Here is a 15,818-nt window from a genome sequence, read left to right as displayed (position 1 = left end):
TCAAAATATCACATTGACAAACTTTACTTTAGACAAAACCACAAACTCAACTTACAGTAAGGAAGATTGCATCAATTGCCTCCTGCAGGGCTTGTACCACTTGAGGCTTCTTCTCTTTGAATTTCTCCAAAATGGTTGGTACAACCTTTAAAAGTGAATAGTTGGAATATATTCGGCAAAAAAAAAAAAAAGGAATGATGTACTGATATATGCTACAACATGGATGAACTTTGAAAACATTATGCTAAGTGAAAGATGCCAGTCACAAAGGACCACACGTGTATTATTCCATTTGTACGAAACTTCAAATCCACAGAAGCAGAAAAGTATCAGTTGTTGCCAGGGTCTGGGGGGAAGGGAGAATGGGGAGTGACTGCTAATGGATATAGGGTTTCTTTTTGGGGTGGTGAAAATGTTCTGGAATTAGATAGTAGTGATGGTAACACACCCTTATGAACATACTAAAACCACTGAATTATATACTTTAAGACGGTGAATTTTATAGTATGTAAGTTATATCTCAATAAAACTTATTAAAACAATGTTTGCCTCTACCAAAATAAACAAAAAAAGTAAACATCTAAGTTGGATTAAGAAGTCATTTCCTTTCTTGAAGGGCACAAGAATCTTACGCTGGAACAATCTTATGCCTATACCACCACAGCAATGTTTCTCAACCTTTTTTGTTTGCATCTGTACCTTATATGCAACTTTACAATCATTTTTATCAGTAACTCTTATTGGACAAAATGATTCTCAACTAGGTGGATTTAGGGTAGGGGAACAGGTATAGTATACAATTCTTCCTCCCCACCCAAGATTCTGATAGCCCTCACTTGGACTGAGATGTCTCCTGCCCCTTCACTACACTACAGAAAAAAGAAACAGTACCAGAAATTATAGCAATTTTGATCAGAATTATATCTTCTTACTCAAGTACTAAGTTTAGATCAGTAAAGTTAGAATTTTTATAATGTTTATTTTATCTTATAAACGATCACTAATTCATTAAATATTTATTGAATACCAAGTATATGTATTGAGTATAGGTAGCCAGGCACTGTGCTGGCAGGCACATTAAAGTTGCTTTTTAAGGTCTAAAATATATAGCAAAGCTCAATGGCACCTCCCCCAACCCAATTTTTTAAAAAAATTTCATAGAAGTGATACAGATCAGAAGGAATACAGTTTCCATGGAGAAATATAAAAGACTTTTTAATACTAAGCGTTAGTTATAAACCTGAAAATCAGTATACTTTAAAAAATTGTTTATTTGTTTTTACTGAGGTAACACTAGTTCATAACATTATCTAAGATTCACGTGTACCCCATTATAATTCGATTTCTGTATACACTATAGCGTGCTCACCACCAACGTTGATAACGTTGTTGATTTGTATCAAAAAAAGGAGTGTTACTTACGTGTCCTGCATACTGTCCAAATTTCTTCCTTAGCCCAACAGCCAGGCCAGTAAGACATTTTGCTGCCAGAGCCACCAACATGACATTGGTGTCCTTTCCAACAACCTACAAAGGGTAGAAAGAAAGGAAAACAAAAGAGTCACAGCCCCATAGAAGGGAACTGAAAATTTATTCTTAAAAGAACTCTGAAAGCTATTATGTAGTGAATAGCCAACTTTGTTTCCTACAAAAGAGGAAAGATTCTTCCTTGACAATATCAAATTTGGGAGCTTCCCTTCATTATGTTTAGTCTCCTATCTTAAAGTTCTACCGATAAAATATACATAAGACCACGTCAAATCGCTAACTCTCCACTGGTGGTAGTATGGGCTGTCAGCATTGCACAACTGTGCAGGAGGTGACTCTGATAATGGCAGAGAAGCTGGAGGCCTGCTGACTTTGCTTTGGGGCAGGGAAAGCCAAAAGATGGTGTATCTCCAAAAGACACCACAGAGTAGCAGCTCTAAAATTTATACCCAAGAAACACCAGTAGAAACTGTTGTAGGTACCTTCAAGAAGCTGATGGGATGTAAACTATTATATATAGGATGGATAAATAACAAGGTCCTACTATAGAGCACAGGGAACTATACTATATTCAGTATCCTGTGATAAATCAGAATGGAAAAGAATATTAAAAAAAGAATGTCTATATGTGTACAACTGAGTCACTTTGCTGTACAGCAGAGATTGGCACAGCACTGTAAATTAACTACACTTCAATTAAAAAATTAAATTAAAAAAAAAACGAAGCTGATGTGGACTCTAAATTGCAAATGCCATTGCAACCATTCCTCTGAGGGAGCTTCTGGCCTTGCAGCTGCCATTTTAGTTACGTAGTGATCATCAGATTTGTATTCAGAGTCTCTTAGCAGAGTCTCCTCCAGCAATGTTTATATTACCACCCTCCTATAGCATACCCTACAAGGCCCAGAACTTATCAAAAGTCATAGGTAGTAGCTGCATTTGTGTCAATTTAGCAAGACAGTGACTGTGCCTCAGTTCCTTCCTGCTAAGATTTTACTTTGGTATACTGCTCAAGTCAGCTGGTGTTAAAAAGCTGCTTTACTTTTAAGTGCTCCCAAACCCTTGTTTTTTCACTCTTTTCCCAGGTAGAAGTAACGCTTCCATTCTATTTTGGACTTTATCCTTAAGATCTGGTATTTCATAAGCAGAACACTTCATTCCAGAGTCCCTGAATTAAAGAACCCCTAATGCATAGCATTCAAGGAAGTTCTATTTGGCACCTGCATATATTCCCTAAGTGCTGAGGAGTAAGGATTAAAAGACTAACATTTATTAAAAACAACTTAAAAAACTAAAAACAGAACTACTATATGACCCAGCAATCCCACTACTGGGTATATACCCAAAGAAAACCATAATTCAAAAAGACACATGCACCCCAATGTTCACAGCCGCACTAATTACAATAGCCAGGACATGGAAGCAACCTAAATGTCCATCAACAGAGGAATGGATAAAGAAAATGTGGTATATATACACAATGGAATATTACTCAGCCATAAAAAGGAATGAAATTGAATCATTTGTAGAGACATGGATGGACACAGAGAGTGTCATACAGAGTGAAGTAAGCCAGAAAGAGAAAAACAAATATTGTATATTAATGCATACATGTGGAATCTAGAAAAATGGTACAGACGATCTTATCTGCAAAGCAGAAATAGAGACACAGATGTAGAGAACAAATGTATGGATACCAAGGGGGAAGAGGGGGTGGGGTGGGAGGAACTGGGATCGACACATATACACTATTGATACTATGTATAAAATAGATAACTAATGAGAACATACTGTGTAGCACAGGGAACTCTACTTAATGCACTGCGGTGAACTAAATGGGAAGGATCTCCAAAAAAGAGAGGATATATGTATATGTGTAGCTGATTCATTTTGCTGTACAGTAGAAACTAACACAACATTGTAAAGCAACTATACTCCAATAAAAATTTTAAAACATTAGATGCCATAATTTTATAGGTGCTTTATAATCCTTATTTTATTTAATTTTCACTCAAACCCTATAAAGCAGGTACTATTATTATCTCAATTTTGTGGATTTCAAAAATTAAATAGGACTTCCCTGGTGGCGCAGTGGTTAAGAATCCGCCTGCCAATGCAGGGGACACGAGTTCAAGCCCTGGTCCAGGAAGATCCCACATGCCACAGAGCAACTAAGCCCGTGCGCCACAACTACTGAGCCTATGTGCCACAACTACTGAAACCTATGTGCCTAGAGCCTGTCCTCCATAACAAGAGAAGCCACCACACTGAGAAGACTGTGCACCGCAACGAAGAGTAGCCCCAGCTCGCCGCGACTAGAGAAAGCCTGCGTGCAGCAACGAAGACCCAACACAGCCAAAAATAAATAAATTTATTTAAAAAAAAATTAAATAGAGATTAACATGCTCAAAGCCACAGAGCTAGCAAATGGTAGTGCTGTGATTCAAACCTAGGTCTGCTTTGACTCCAAAGCTTTTGCTCTCTTTACTAAAGCATATTCTCCCTCTAAACTCATGGCAAATTCATTTTCCTTATGAGAAGATAAGATCAGGGTCCTAATAAACATTTTGTTAAATCTGTAATTACTATAAATCTATGGAGTAAAAATTCTATTCAGTTTTGTACTGAACACATGATTGGTATTTGTAAACGTCTGGATTATTTTTCCTTACCAAACAGCTCAGGTATTATTTACATGCTAGACTTTATATTTAACATCTAAATGTATATTCTAGGAATGGTCATCAAAAACATGCCAGGCCCCATTCCAAGAGATCCTAGTTCAATGAATTTGTGATGGGATTTGGATATCAGTATTTTAATACAGCTCAAAAGGTGATTTTGTTATACTGCCCCAGTTAAAGGCCATCATTCAATCCCATCCTTAAGAGACTACCTCTTGGGACTTCCCTGGTGGCGCAGGGGTTAAGAATCCGCCTGCCAATGTAGGGGACATGGGTTTGAGCCCTGGTCTGGGAAGATCCCACATGCTGTGGAGCAACTATGCCTGTGCACCGCAACTACTGAGCTTGCGCTCTAGAGCCCGAGAGCCACAACTACTGAGCCCACGTGCTGCAACTACTGAAGCCCGCACGCCTAGAGCCTGTGCTCTGCAACAAGAGAAGCCACCGCAATGAGACGCCCGCGCACCGCAAGGAAGAGTAGCCCCCGATTGCTGCAACTAGAGAAAGCCCGCGTGCAGCAACGAAGACCCAACACAGCCAAAAATAAATAAATAGAATTAAAAAAAAGAAGACATTCTTAATTAAAAAAAAAAAAAAAGAGAGAGAGACTATCTCTAAAGTTACCATTAGATCAATAACCAGTGGAAGTTGAATCTCAGACACTGATGATCCTAATGTAAAGTTTTGAAGAGGATCTTGTGAACCTATTATAGTTCAGGATATAGTAAAAGATTGTATGAATTTATTGGTGAGCGGTGAACCAGGCATCTATTACAATATCTGCCTATTAACACTCACTGTCACACATCTCAGTTTGATTAAACAAGTTGTTCTTGGGACTTCCCTGGTGGTACAGTGGTTAAGAATCCGCCTGCCAATGCAGGGGACACGGGTTCGAGCCCTGGTCTGGGAAGATCCCACATTCCGTGGAGCAACTAAGCCAGTGCACCACAACTACTGAGCCTGTGCTCTAGAGCCCGCAAGCCACAACTACTGAGCCTGTGTGCCACAACTACTGAGCCCGCGTGCCTAGAGCCCGTGCTCCGCAGCAAGAGAAGCCACTGCAATGAGAAGCCCACACACTGCAACAAAGAGTAGCCCCCGCTCGCTGCAACTAGAGAAAGCCCATGCGCAGCAACAAAGACCCAATGGCAGCCAAAAATAAATAAATAAATAAATATTAAAAACAAAACAAAACAAAAAAACAAACAAGTTGTTCTTAACTGGGAAATGGGAGTGGCGGGGGGACTTCCCTGGTGGTCCAATGGTTAAGACTCTGCACTCCCAATGCAGGGGGCACGGGTTCCTAAGATCCCGCATGCCGTGCTGTGTGGCCAAAACAAACAAACAAACAAAAAACAAAAACAAAACAGGAGTGGGGAATATGGAAAAGTGTTTATTTTTAAGAAAAACAGTGTATGTGGGGGGACTCTATTCCAGCGTTGAGGAAAAACTCAGCAACTCTGTTCTAGAGCTGGGAAAGAAAGCTTTAGCTCACAATGTTAATTTAACCTAAATAATGGGAAATATTCTGTAATTAAAAGTGCTGTCACTTCTCCCATAAATCTAGGCCTACAATGTGATTTTAAGTAATAATCAGTATTTATCTTTAACTAGTAATGTAAGCCACTAAACAGTAATCAAAACAAAAACACTGCTGACCAAACAAACAAACCAAAAACCCCCCAAAACCCATCATGATTATGTTTAGAAAACTATAATGAATACAAGCAATAATTAAGGGAGAATATGTAGAAAGACCAAGTGAAAAAGTGTTAATAACACAGAGAAAGTCAATGGAGATTATATAATAAAACACCTTGAAAACCCACATCTTAAAGATGAAAAAAATATATACCAACCAATATCCATAGGTAATTGACAAAGTCAAAGAAGCTATCTGAGGGGTGGGAGGGAGGGAGAAAAGGAATCTTATAAAGAACTATAACCCGTGAGAATAGGAAAGCCATCAAAATATGCTAGGTCAGGTGACAACTCAGAAGACAGTTTATGAAATAATTTCAGGAATATCGTAAGGAATTTCAAAATGAATGTTTTTTACTATATGCATTAAAGGGTAAAATTGGGAAATTAGTAAGACTACTTGATAGACACTAGAGAGAAGAAACTATTTACGGAGGGAAGAGGGATGGGTCTACAAAGACCAACATAGGTGAATATAATATGAATATGGGGGGGAGAGGGGGTGGGGGAAGGAAGGATTGGGAGTTTGGGATTAGTAGATGCAAACTAGTATATATAGGATGGATAAACAACAAGGTCCTACTGTATAGCACAGGAAACTATATGCCATTTCCTGGGATAAACCATAATGGAAAAGAATATGAAAAAGAATATATATAGGGCTTCCCTGGTGGCACAGTGGTTAAGAACCCGCCTGCCAATGCAGGGGACACAAGTTTGAACCCTGGTCTGGGAAGATCCCATATGCCTTGGAGCAACTAAGCCCGTGCGCCACAACTACTGAGTCCGCATGCTACAACTACTGAAGCCCGTGCGCCTAGAGACCATGCTCCGCAACAAGAGAAGCCACCGCAATGAGAAGCACGTGTGTCGCAACGAAGAGTAGCCCCCACTCACCACAACTAGAGAAAGCCCACGCACAGCAACGAAGACTCAACACAGCCAAAAAATAAATAAATAAAAATTAAAAAACATAAAAACAGTAAACTGATTTAAAAAACCAAAACAAAGTGTCGGGACTTCCCTGGAGTCACAGTGGTTAAGAATCCACCTGCCAATGCAGGGGACATGGCTTCGATCCCTGGTCCGGGAAGCTCTCACATGCCACAGAGCAACTAAGCCCATGCACCACAACAACTGAGCCTGCGCTTTAGAGCCTGCAAGCCACAACTACTGAAGCCCGTGTGCCACAACTACTAAAGCCCATGCTCCTAGAGCTTGTGCTCTGCAACAAAAGAAGCCACCGCCATGAGAAGCACACACACCACAACGAAGAGTAGCTCCTGCTCGTTGCAACTAGAGAAAGCCCGCGCGCAGCAATGAAGACCCAAAACAGCCGAAAATAAAAAAACAAAAAATAAACAAACAAAAAACCAAAAAAATCCCACAAAATGTCATGTTTCATGTTAATTTATATTGACATTAACTTTTCATTGTTTTAAATATTTTAGCCACAAAATTAAGTTTCTTTATACTTGTTTGTTGCCTTTGGTTGCCCCCACTCCACCATGTAAAGAGGGAAAGTACCTCCTGCTACCCTAAGATCTCACAGAAATCCACTGTCTATATCTACCCAAATATAAAGATCCATAATCTTTTCTGTATAGAATACAGAGAGAGCTTATATTCATAGTCACAATGCCAATGGAAATCACAGAACAGTCTTCATTTGAAAAGCTAATATCCTAAGAAAATGCATGTAGAGAACATCAACTATTAACATTCCTGATTCCAATTAACATTCCTGATCATTACATAGGGAAAAATAAAAGCTTTTATTTGAGCCATTGAGAATTCAGTGCAATATATGTTTCCATAAGATTCCTGATAAAAATTATATGCTAGAACTTACAGAAAACTGAAGCTCTCTTCAAGGCCACTAGAATCTCACTTCCCCTTACCACCTTCTACCCTTCCTTCTTCCTCCCAGGCTCCAGGTTGGCGAAATCTTTTCCCTAGGGCAATTCCCTTAACAGTCAGTCCTCTGTAACTGCAGATATGGAGGGTCAACAGTATTCATTGTACTATGCCTTTTTATACAAGGAACTTGAGCAGATTTAGTATAGGTGGGAGCACCTGGAACACACCTCCTCCCCCCACCGGGGATACCAAGAGATGACTGTAGTCTTGCCTGGGTCTTTGGCTCTTCAAGATGGAAGACTGATGAACAACGATTTTGACAAATAATATCCCTGTCTCCAAATCCTACTTAGAGGAAAGCAAAGGAAGGCTGACTGTGAGAAAATACAGTCCATCCTCATTATTTATGGATTTCATATTTGTGAATTCATCTACTCATTAAAATTAACTTATAAGCCCCAAATCAAGAATTGAGGCACTTTCCTGGTCACTCACAGACAAGCACAGAGCTGGGAAAAATCTATGTTGCCTGATGTGCACATTCCCAGCTGAGATGAACAATGCAATACTCTGCCTTCTTCTTTCAGCTCTCATACTGTAACCAAGTTATCTTTTTCATAGTCTATTTAGTGCCATGTTTTTTTGCATTTTTGTGCTTTTGATTGGTGCTTTCACTGTTTAAAATGACCCCCAAGTGTATTGCTGAAGTGTCGTCTGGTGTTCCTATGTGCAAAAGCGCTGTGATGTCCCTTTCGGAGAAAATAAATGTGTTAGGTAGGCTTTGTTCAGGCATGAGTTATATTTCTGTTGGCTGTGAGTTCAATGTTAATGGATCAATAATACATACTGAATAAGATGTCTTCAAACAGAATAAAACAAGGTTATGCATTGATCGGTTCATGAAAATGTGACCAGAGGGTTGCAGGACCTTAACGCTGTATCTTCCCTTGGAGCAATGGTTCAGCATTTGCTAATTCAGTGTCTGTGGTGACTTTACAGAACGTAAGTACTATGAGTAATGAGAATTACTCTTATATATACATATAATTAAAGAGTAACCTCCTCCCGCCACCATGCTAATCCTCTGCAATTTCAGGCTGAAGAAGCAAACAAAACATTTTCATCCTTGCTATATTCAAGAAAATGTCTTCAGGGACTTCCCTGGTGGTGCAGTGGTTAAGAATCCGCCTGCCAAGGCAGGGGACACGGGTTCGAGCCCTGGTCTGGGAAGATCCCACATGCTGTGGAGCAACTAAGCCTGTGTGCCACAACTGCTGAGCCTGTGCTCTAGAGCCCGCAAGCCACAACTACTGAGCCCGTGTGCCACAACTACCGAAGCCCGTGCGCCTAGAGCCTGCGCTCTACAACAAGAGAAGCCACTGCAATGAGAATCCTGTGCACTGCAACAAAGAGTAGCCCCCACTGGCCGCAAACTAGAGAAAGCCCACACGCAGCAACGAAGACTCAACGCAGCCACAAATAAATAAATTAAATGAGTAAATTTTTAAAAAATTTACCAGTACATACAGCCAGTACATACAAAAATATCCACCCCAGCATTCAACTTGTTTGGACCTAAGCAATAACAAAGGAGTAGTTTCTAAAATATTTCTTTCTTATTTAGTACTTACCTGCTTTATAACTGACCACATATCCCCAGATCCTGCACTTTACATGCTGATATAATACAGGGTGGTATCCCTTGCTATCTAATGAAAAACACTCTTCGCATTTAATATCTGTCCCATTAAATAGAGCCAATTTAAAAAACTCATTCTGTAGAATTATAAAACTAGAATATCTGGTTCTAGATCAGCAAGATTCTCTATTTCTTGATATTTGTACAAGCTACCAAATAGCATATTTAAAGTCAAAGTGATAATAAACAAAGACTGAAAACCAATCCCTCTAAACTAACCTAAGACAGTCATTTTAAATAACCCTTAAAAAAATGTATGCCTATAATTCAAAAACCATTAATAGTGTTCCCTAAATGGTAATGCAACTGTGGTAAAAAAAGACTGACTGATGAAGAAAAACTCAATGGCCTGGTCTGCTGTTGGGATACCAATGCTGAAAACTCCTCACATTTACCTTCTTCAAAGCTTTTACTAAATCTGCATAATCGCCTGCTTCCAGTTTCGGGTTTTTCACTAGTACTTCTACAGCTTCCAGGGCTTCTTTTCTTTCTTGCCATTTTTTTGCCTCCTACAAGACACAATATGAGTCACTTGTAGAACAGAAAATAAGAGCGCAAAATAAAAGTCTATTTCTTGCATGCTACTAATTCAAAGATATATATTTTTTGTTTTCAGAAACTTTCTAAAGCTAGTCAGAAATCAAAATTACAAAACTGTGTAGCCAATCAGAATGTTTTGTTCATATACATAAAATTTTGTTCATATATTAAAAGTATTTTTGTAACATTTCATAACCCTAATGTTCTACAGTAAGTAAACAGAATGAAATGCCATAGACTTTTCCTTCTCATTTTCTGGGTAAACTTTAAGCAAGTGTTAAATAGAAAACATTAATAGAAAGCATTTCTAGCATATCTCACAGTGGCACATCTACAGGAGAGAGGAACTTCCATATTGATAACATTAGAAAGACCAGAAAAGAACAAACATATAACCAACAACCAATACTGTTCTAATCCTGGATATCAGTTTTCCAGATTGTAGGTATAATGCTAATTTTTTGTTTTGTGGCCATGAAGTAGAATATGCTTCACTAGAATTCGAATACCCACTGTTGGAGAGAACTGGGGATAAAAACAAGATGACAAACCCATCACCCTGAAGGAGATTACAACTGAATTCAATTTATCAAATATTTATTTGTTAATCAGAAGATAACAGGATACTCAAGGAGCTGATAGCAGAGGTAGGATGATCTTCAATAAATAACTATCAGGTCATGACGACTGTGACAGGAGAAGTACAAGCTGCTTTGGTAATATAACAAGAGGACTTAACCCAGTTTAGGCTTTCAGGTAAGACCTCCCCCAAGAAGTGATGCTTAAGGTGGGATCTAGACAATGAAGAGTTATTATAAGGTAAATGGGGGGGGGGGGAGAAGAATGTTATAGGCAGAAAGAACAGCATATGTTAAGGCCCAGAGTTTAGGGGGGAAAAAAAGTTTGGCACATTTGATACCAGGAGAAATTCAGTATGACTGGAGCATGGAGAGTGAGAGGAATTAGAGATGTGGCTGGAAGGTAAGTGGGGACCTCAAAGGCACCATAAATCACACCTCAATGGTTACAGTATGATTTCAGACATCATCTTAAAACCCATGGAAGCCACTAAAGGATTTTAATGAGGCAATAATATGGGAAGATTTCCATTTTCAAAAATGACACCTCTAATTATATTGTGAAATATGATGGGAAGGAGGCAAGAGCAGACAGGGACTCTTGTAAGAAGACTACAGCAGCATACAAGGCAAGAGCTGATGGTAATGGTTGGGATAAAACTTTCTCAATTGGGGATAATTTTGTCTCTTGGGGTACATTTGGCAAAGTCTGGAGACATTTTTGACTGTCATGACTTGGAGGAATGGTATTAGTAATATCTGATTGGTAAAGGCCAGTGATGCTGCTAAACATGCAACAATGCACATGCAATCCCCCAAGCAAAGAAATATCTGGCAAAAAATATCAACAGTGCCAAGGTCAAGGAAGCCTGGGGTTGGGGGGTGGGGGAAAGAAGTAACCCCGGGGTAGAGAAAGAAATCCTGGCGACGGAGAAAGGGGGATGAATTTGAGAGATATTTAAAGGTAAAAACCAGACAGACAATGAGGAAAAGATATAAGTCAAGAATAATGTTCAGGTTTCTGGCAAGAAGTAAAAAGAAGGACTAAAGTAGGTACATATACAAAGTAGTATGGGAACAGAGAAGAAACAACTGACTCACTTTATTAGGGAAGATACAGGGTGGAAGAGGGTGCACCAGGAAAAGGGCTCAGAAGAGCACTCTAATTATATTCAAGTAATTATTTAAAATGAAATAAATGAAAGAAGTCTACCATTACTTACAATTTTGTCATAAAAGTCTTTGGGAAGTTTGGAAAGAATTTCTACTGCTTCCAAAAGCTCATAAGCATCTATCTGTGGTACCTCATCACCATCGTCACCACCTTCCAAGAGGAAAACAAAACAAAACAACCCTTAAAAATGGATGAAATGGGGACTTCCCTGGCAGTCCAGTGGTTAAGACTCGGCCTTCCAATGCGGGGGGTGGGCACGGGTTCAATCCCTGGTCGGGGAACTAATATCCTGCATGCCGTGCAGTGTGGCCAAAAAAAAAAAATGAAATAGTTTTACTTATTAAACAGTTATCAGCTGTCCTTCCATACCCCTGATGAAATCTTGATACAGGAGGGATCAGAATTATTAATCCTACAAACCATAGGATTGTATGTATTTCATTAAACAGCAATCCTATAAAATGTACCTCGTGAACACAGGTTACTGTGGCAGGGCCAGTTCTTGCTAATTTTTATAGAAACCAGCGTTGAAAAGTGGCTTACCTCCCTCAGTATCTCCACCAGCAGACTGTTGCTGTTCCAATTTAGCTTCTAGTTCTTGCTGGGAACGCAAAAACCTACTTGGTTTAGGAGCACCTGTTGGCAGTTTGACCCATTCTTCTTCTAGTTCTTTCAACTGCAAATATCATAAAATATTTTAAAAACATATCTATATCTCTGCCATTAGAGAATATATTTATATTTACTAATAGATCAGAACCCAATTTCTTATTTATGTGGCTCTAATAAGGCAAACAAGAAAAGCTAAATTTAAATTGTGCACATTTTGTAGTATGAGTCAAATTGATGTATATCTACTATACTGAAGATGAAGATGTATGACTAAGAACTTAGAAGAATAAAATCCACTTTTTAAGACACTCATTATTTCATGAATTCACATATAGTTGCAACAAATAATGTCTCCAAAACCAACTGAAATATAAAAGATAGAATGCATTTTGTCTAAACAGATATTAAGTCCTGCCACCCAACAGTATTATAAAAGGACCTTATAGGACTTCCCTGGTGGCATAGTGGTTAAGAATCCGCATGCCAATGCAGGGGACACAGGTTCCAGCCCTGGTCTGGGAAGATCCCACACGCTGCGGAGCCACAACTACTGAGCCTGCGCTCTAGAGCCTGCGTGCCACAACTACTGAAGCCCGTATGCCTAGAGCCCGTGCTCCGCAACAAGAGAAGCCACTGCAATAAGAAGCCTGTGCACCTCAACAAAGACCCAACACAGCCAAAAATAAATAAATAAATAAATAAAGTAATTAATTTAAAAAAAAAGGATCTTATAAACTGCTATAGATTCAACACTAACCTACTGGCATCAGTGAATGCATAGTATTTAACTTGAGAGGACATAGTAACAGTAGAAACAGGTATGCTCAGAAAAAACTGATTTCAAAATTAAGAATGAAAAATAATTATTTGTAAGGACAGAATATCAACAACAGTGACAGGAAGGAAATATCTTCATATTAACCTTATATAAAGACAACCAAAAAACTTTGTGTCTCACCTGGACAGAGTTTATACTTTGTAATGGGGGTCTCAGAGCATCTCGAATCCATCTATAAATCTCCACAGCAATTAGTTTAGCTTCATCTCGAACAGCCTTCTCTCGAGACTCAAAGAGTTTTGGCAACACTTTGATAATTGGCTTCAGTAAGATGATTTTGGAACCAAATTCACTAGAAGTAAAAATTGGAAAAAAAACTGTCACCATGCAATATGCTTGGGTAAAGTGTTAGCCTGAATTCACTCAAACATAGTTCTATATCCATATATGATAGAGACATATAGGTTGAGTTTTCTTAGGGAAGAAGAAAAAAGGAACTTATAACAACATCTGTATTTAGATGCCATTCTTCCAAGAATATTATTTAATGTCCAGAGCCCAAAATAATATTACCACTTAAAAACTTTCTAGGTAACCAGTCTAGGAATTACTCAAATCTAAAATGGATCAACACTTGTGTAACATCTTAAATATATATGTATGTACATTAAAAAGTTTAAAATAGAAACAAATCAATTTATAAATATTTAGATGAGTGAAATCTACTTTTAATAAGCTTGCTTATTTATTTATTTATTTATTTAGCCTGCGCCAGGTCTTAGTTGCAGCACGCGGGATCTTTGGTGCTGCATGCAGGATCTTTAGTTGCAGCATGTGGACTCCGTAGTTGCGATATGCGGACTCAGTTGTGGCATGCATGCGGGATCTAGTTCCCCAACCAGAGTTCGAACCTAGGCTCCCTCCATTGGAAGCACGGAGTCTTACCCACTGGATCACCAGGGAAGACCCTTAATAAGCTTTTATTAGCTCTTCTATGTAATTACGGGGATTCACTCCACTTGATAGATCACCAATCCTGGCAGTGTATCTTTCATTCCTGACTCGAAGCTATCACACTATAACTTCAGGCAACTTAAATCTCTCTTTGTTTCAGTTTTCTATGGGGAAAACAGTTGCATTCTGACTTCTTTTAAAAAGGCAGTATAGGGACTTCCTTGGTGGCACAATGGTTAAGAATCTGTCTGCCAATGCAGGGAACGCAGGTCTGAGCCCTGGTCCAGGAAGATTCCACATGCCGCAGAGCAACTAAGCCCGTGCACCACAACTACTGAGCCCGCATGCCACAACTACTGAAGCCCGCGCGCCTAGAGCCCGTGCTCCGCAACAAGAGAAGCCACCACAATGAGAAGCCCTCCCACCAACAAAGACAGCCCCTGTTCGCTGCAACTAGATAAAGCCTGCACGCAGCAACAAAGACCCAACGCAGCCAAAAATAAAATAAAAATAAATACATTTATAAAAAAATAAAATAAAAAGGCAGTATATTTAACATTATATATCTGTCACATATCATATTTTTAAGTTCCCAACTTAAAAATATAGCTTTCTGATTCACTGCTAACATTTCTGAATAACAAATTCTGGAGCAAGAGAGATTCAGTTATGAAAGAAGACTGACATTCTGTAGTAGGATCCATATATACTATTTATCTATTATCTAATGTACACAAATGCAACAAAATGTTTCAGTAATAGCTACTGACACACTCTAACAGGTTAAAGAAGGAGACTGAAAATACTTTCCCTAGAAAGTGATATTTAACAAGACACCAGTTTGTGTAAATAGTTCAAATATAGCCATCATAGCATGAAAATAAACTAGATGATCTTCAATATTTCCTTTAAAATCTCTTTTATTTTAATAGAAAAAAAAACATTCTAACTTGGTTCAGCAGACCTTTAAGACTAAAGGAAAAATAAGAACTTATAGTAACGATAAACCATTCTGTTTAGGAATACTCATCACAGTGTCTGAAGAACCTAACATTTGGGATCTCTTAATCTTCCTTTACATTACTACTGTTTCATCTGATTTTTGTTTATTTGTTTCACTATTCTGGCCTAGTTCTGAAAGATATTTAAAAAACAAACAGATGGAGCAGGTCCAAATGGAAAATAGATACCTTAACAATACAAAACCTAATCTTGATACTACACATATTACTATAGGGGGGAAAAAGTTCTAAAAGCTTGTTTTAGGGGCCACAGAACATTTTTGGTCTCCTGAAGCTACCACTAACATAGATAGCTTGAGGAAGCTCTGGAACCAAGGACTGAACAGTTCCTGAAGGTCCCAGAGAAATATCTTAGTAGTTCTACTATAGATTCTGAGATGCCTTAGGACAAATAAAGAACCATACAGGGATGGGACTAAACAACAACATCTATAAGGAAGACATAAAAGACAATATACCTAACTTGTCCTTTTTCTACCCTTATTCTCCCAGTCAGCTTAAAAATGAAATAGCCAGAGTTTACAGAACTCCAGATTAGAAACTTCTAATTTTAAGGTAGAATACAGTATAATATATATTTTTATTAAGAAACCCATTACTAAGGACAGAACAGATCTATTAAGACAAGCACCATCTTGACAATGCAGTCAATTCACTAAATTTCTAAGACAACAGAATGAACACACTATTTACTACTCATAAAAATACATGCCTACTATACTAGA

The 15,818-nt window shown here is 38.5% G+C and overlaps 1 protein-coding gene across 4 annotated transcripts in view; it reads right to left on the bottom strand.

The window, feature by feature from the left end:
• CKAP5 (cytoskeleton associated protein 5) overlaps positions 1–15,818 on the bottom strand; it is a 103,619-nt gene that overhangs the window by 48,244 nt on the left and 39,557 nt on the right. For 3 of the 4 annotated variants that reach the window (XM_082340094.1, XM_082340096.1, XM_082340095.1), the window contains exons 5-10: positions 13,298–13,469; positions 12,271–12,403; positions 11,777–11,877; positions 9,831–9,944; positions 1,423–1,527; positions 56–145 (exon numbers count right to left, since the gene is read on the bottom strand). In XM_082340094.1, the coding sequence (XP_082196220.1) occupies positions 56–145; positions 1,423–1,527; positions 9,831–9,944; positions 11,777–11,877; positions 12,271–12,403; positions 13,298–13,469 (715 nt within the window). Of the gene's footprint in view, positions 1–55; positions 146–1,422; positions 1,528–9,830; positions 9,945–11,772; positions 11,878–12,270; positions 12,404–13,297; positions 13,470–15,818 lie in introns of those variants that run through there. The other variant, XM_082340097.1, reaches the window with a different exon arrangement.

This window comes from Balaenoptera borealis (assembly GCF_965194805.1).
Source record: "Balaenoptera borealis genome assembly, chromosome: 11".
NCBI lineage: Eukaryota > Metazoa > Chordata > Mammalia > Artiodactyla > Balaenopteridae > Balaenoptera > Balaenoptera borealis.
The sequence above is the reverse complement of the archived record's forward strand: the minus strand, read 5'-3'. Positions and strand labels throughout refer to the sequence as shown.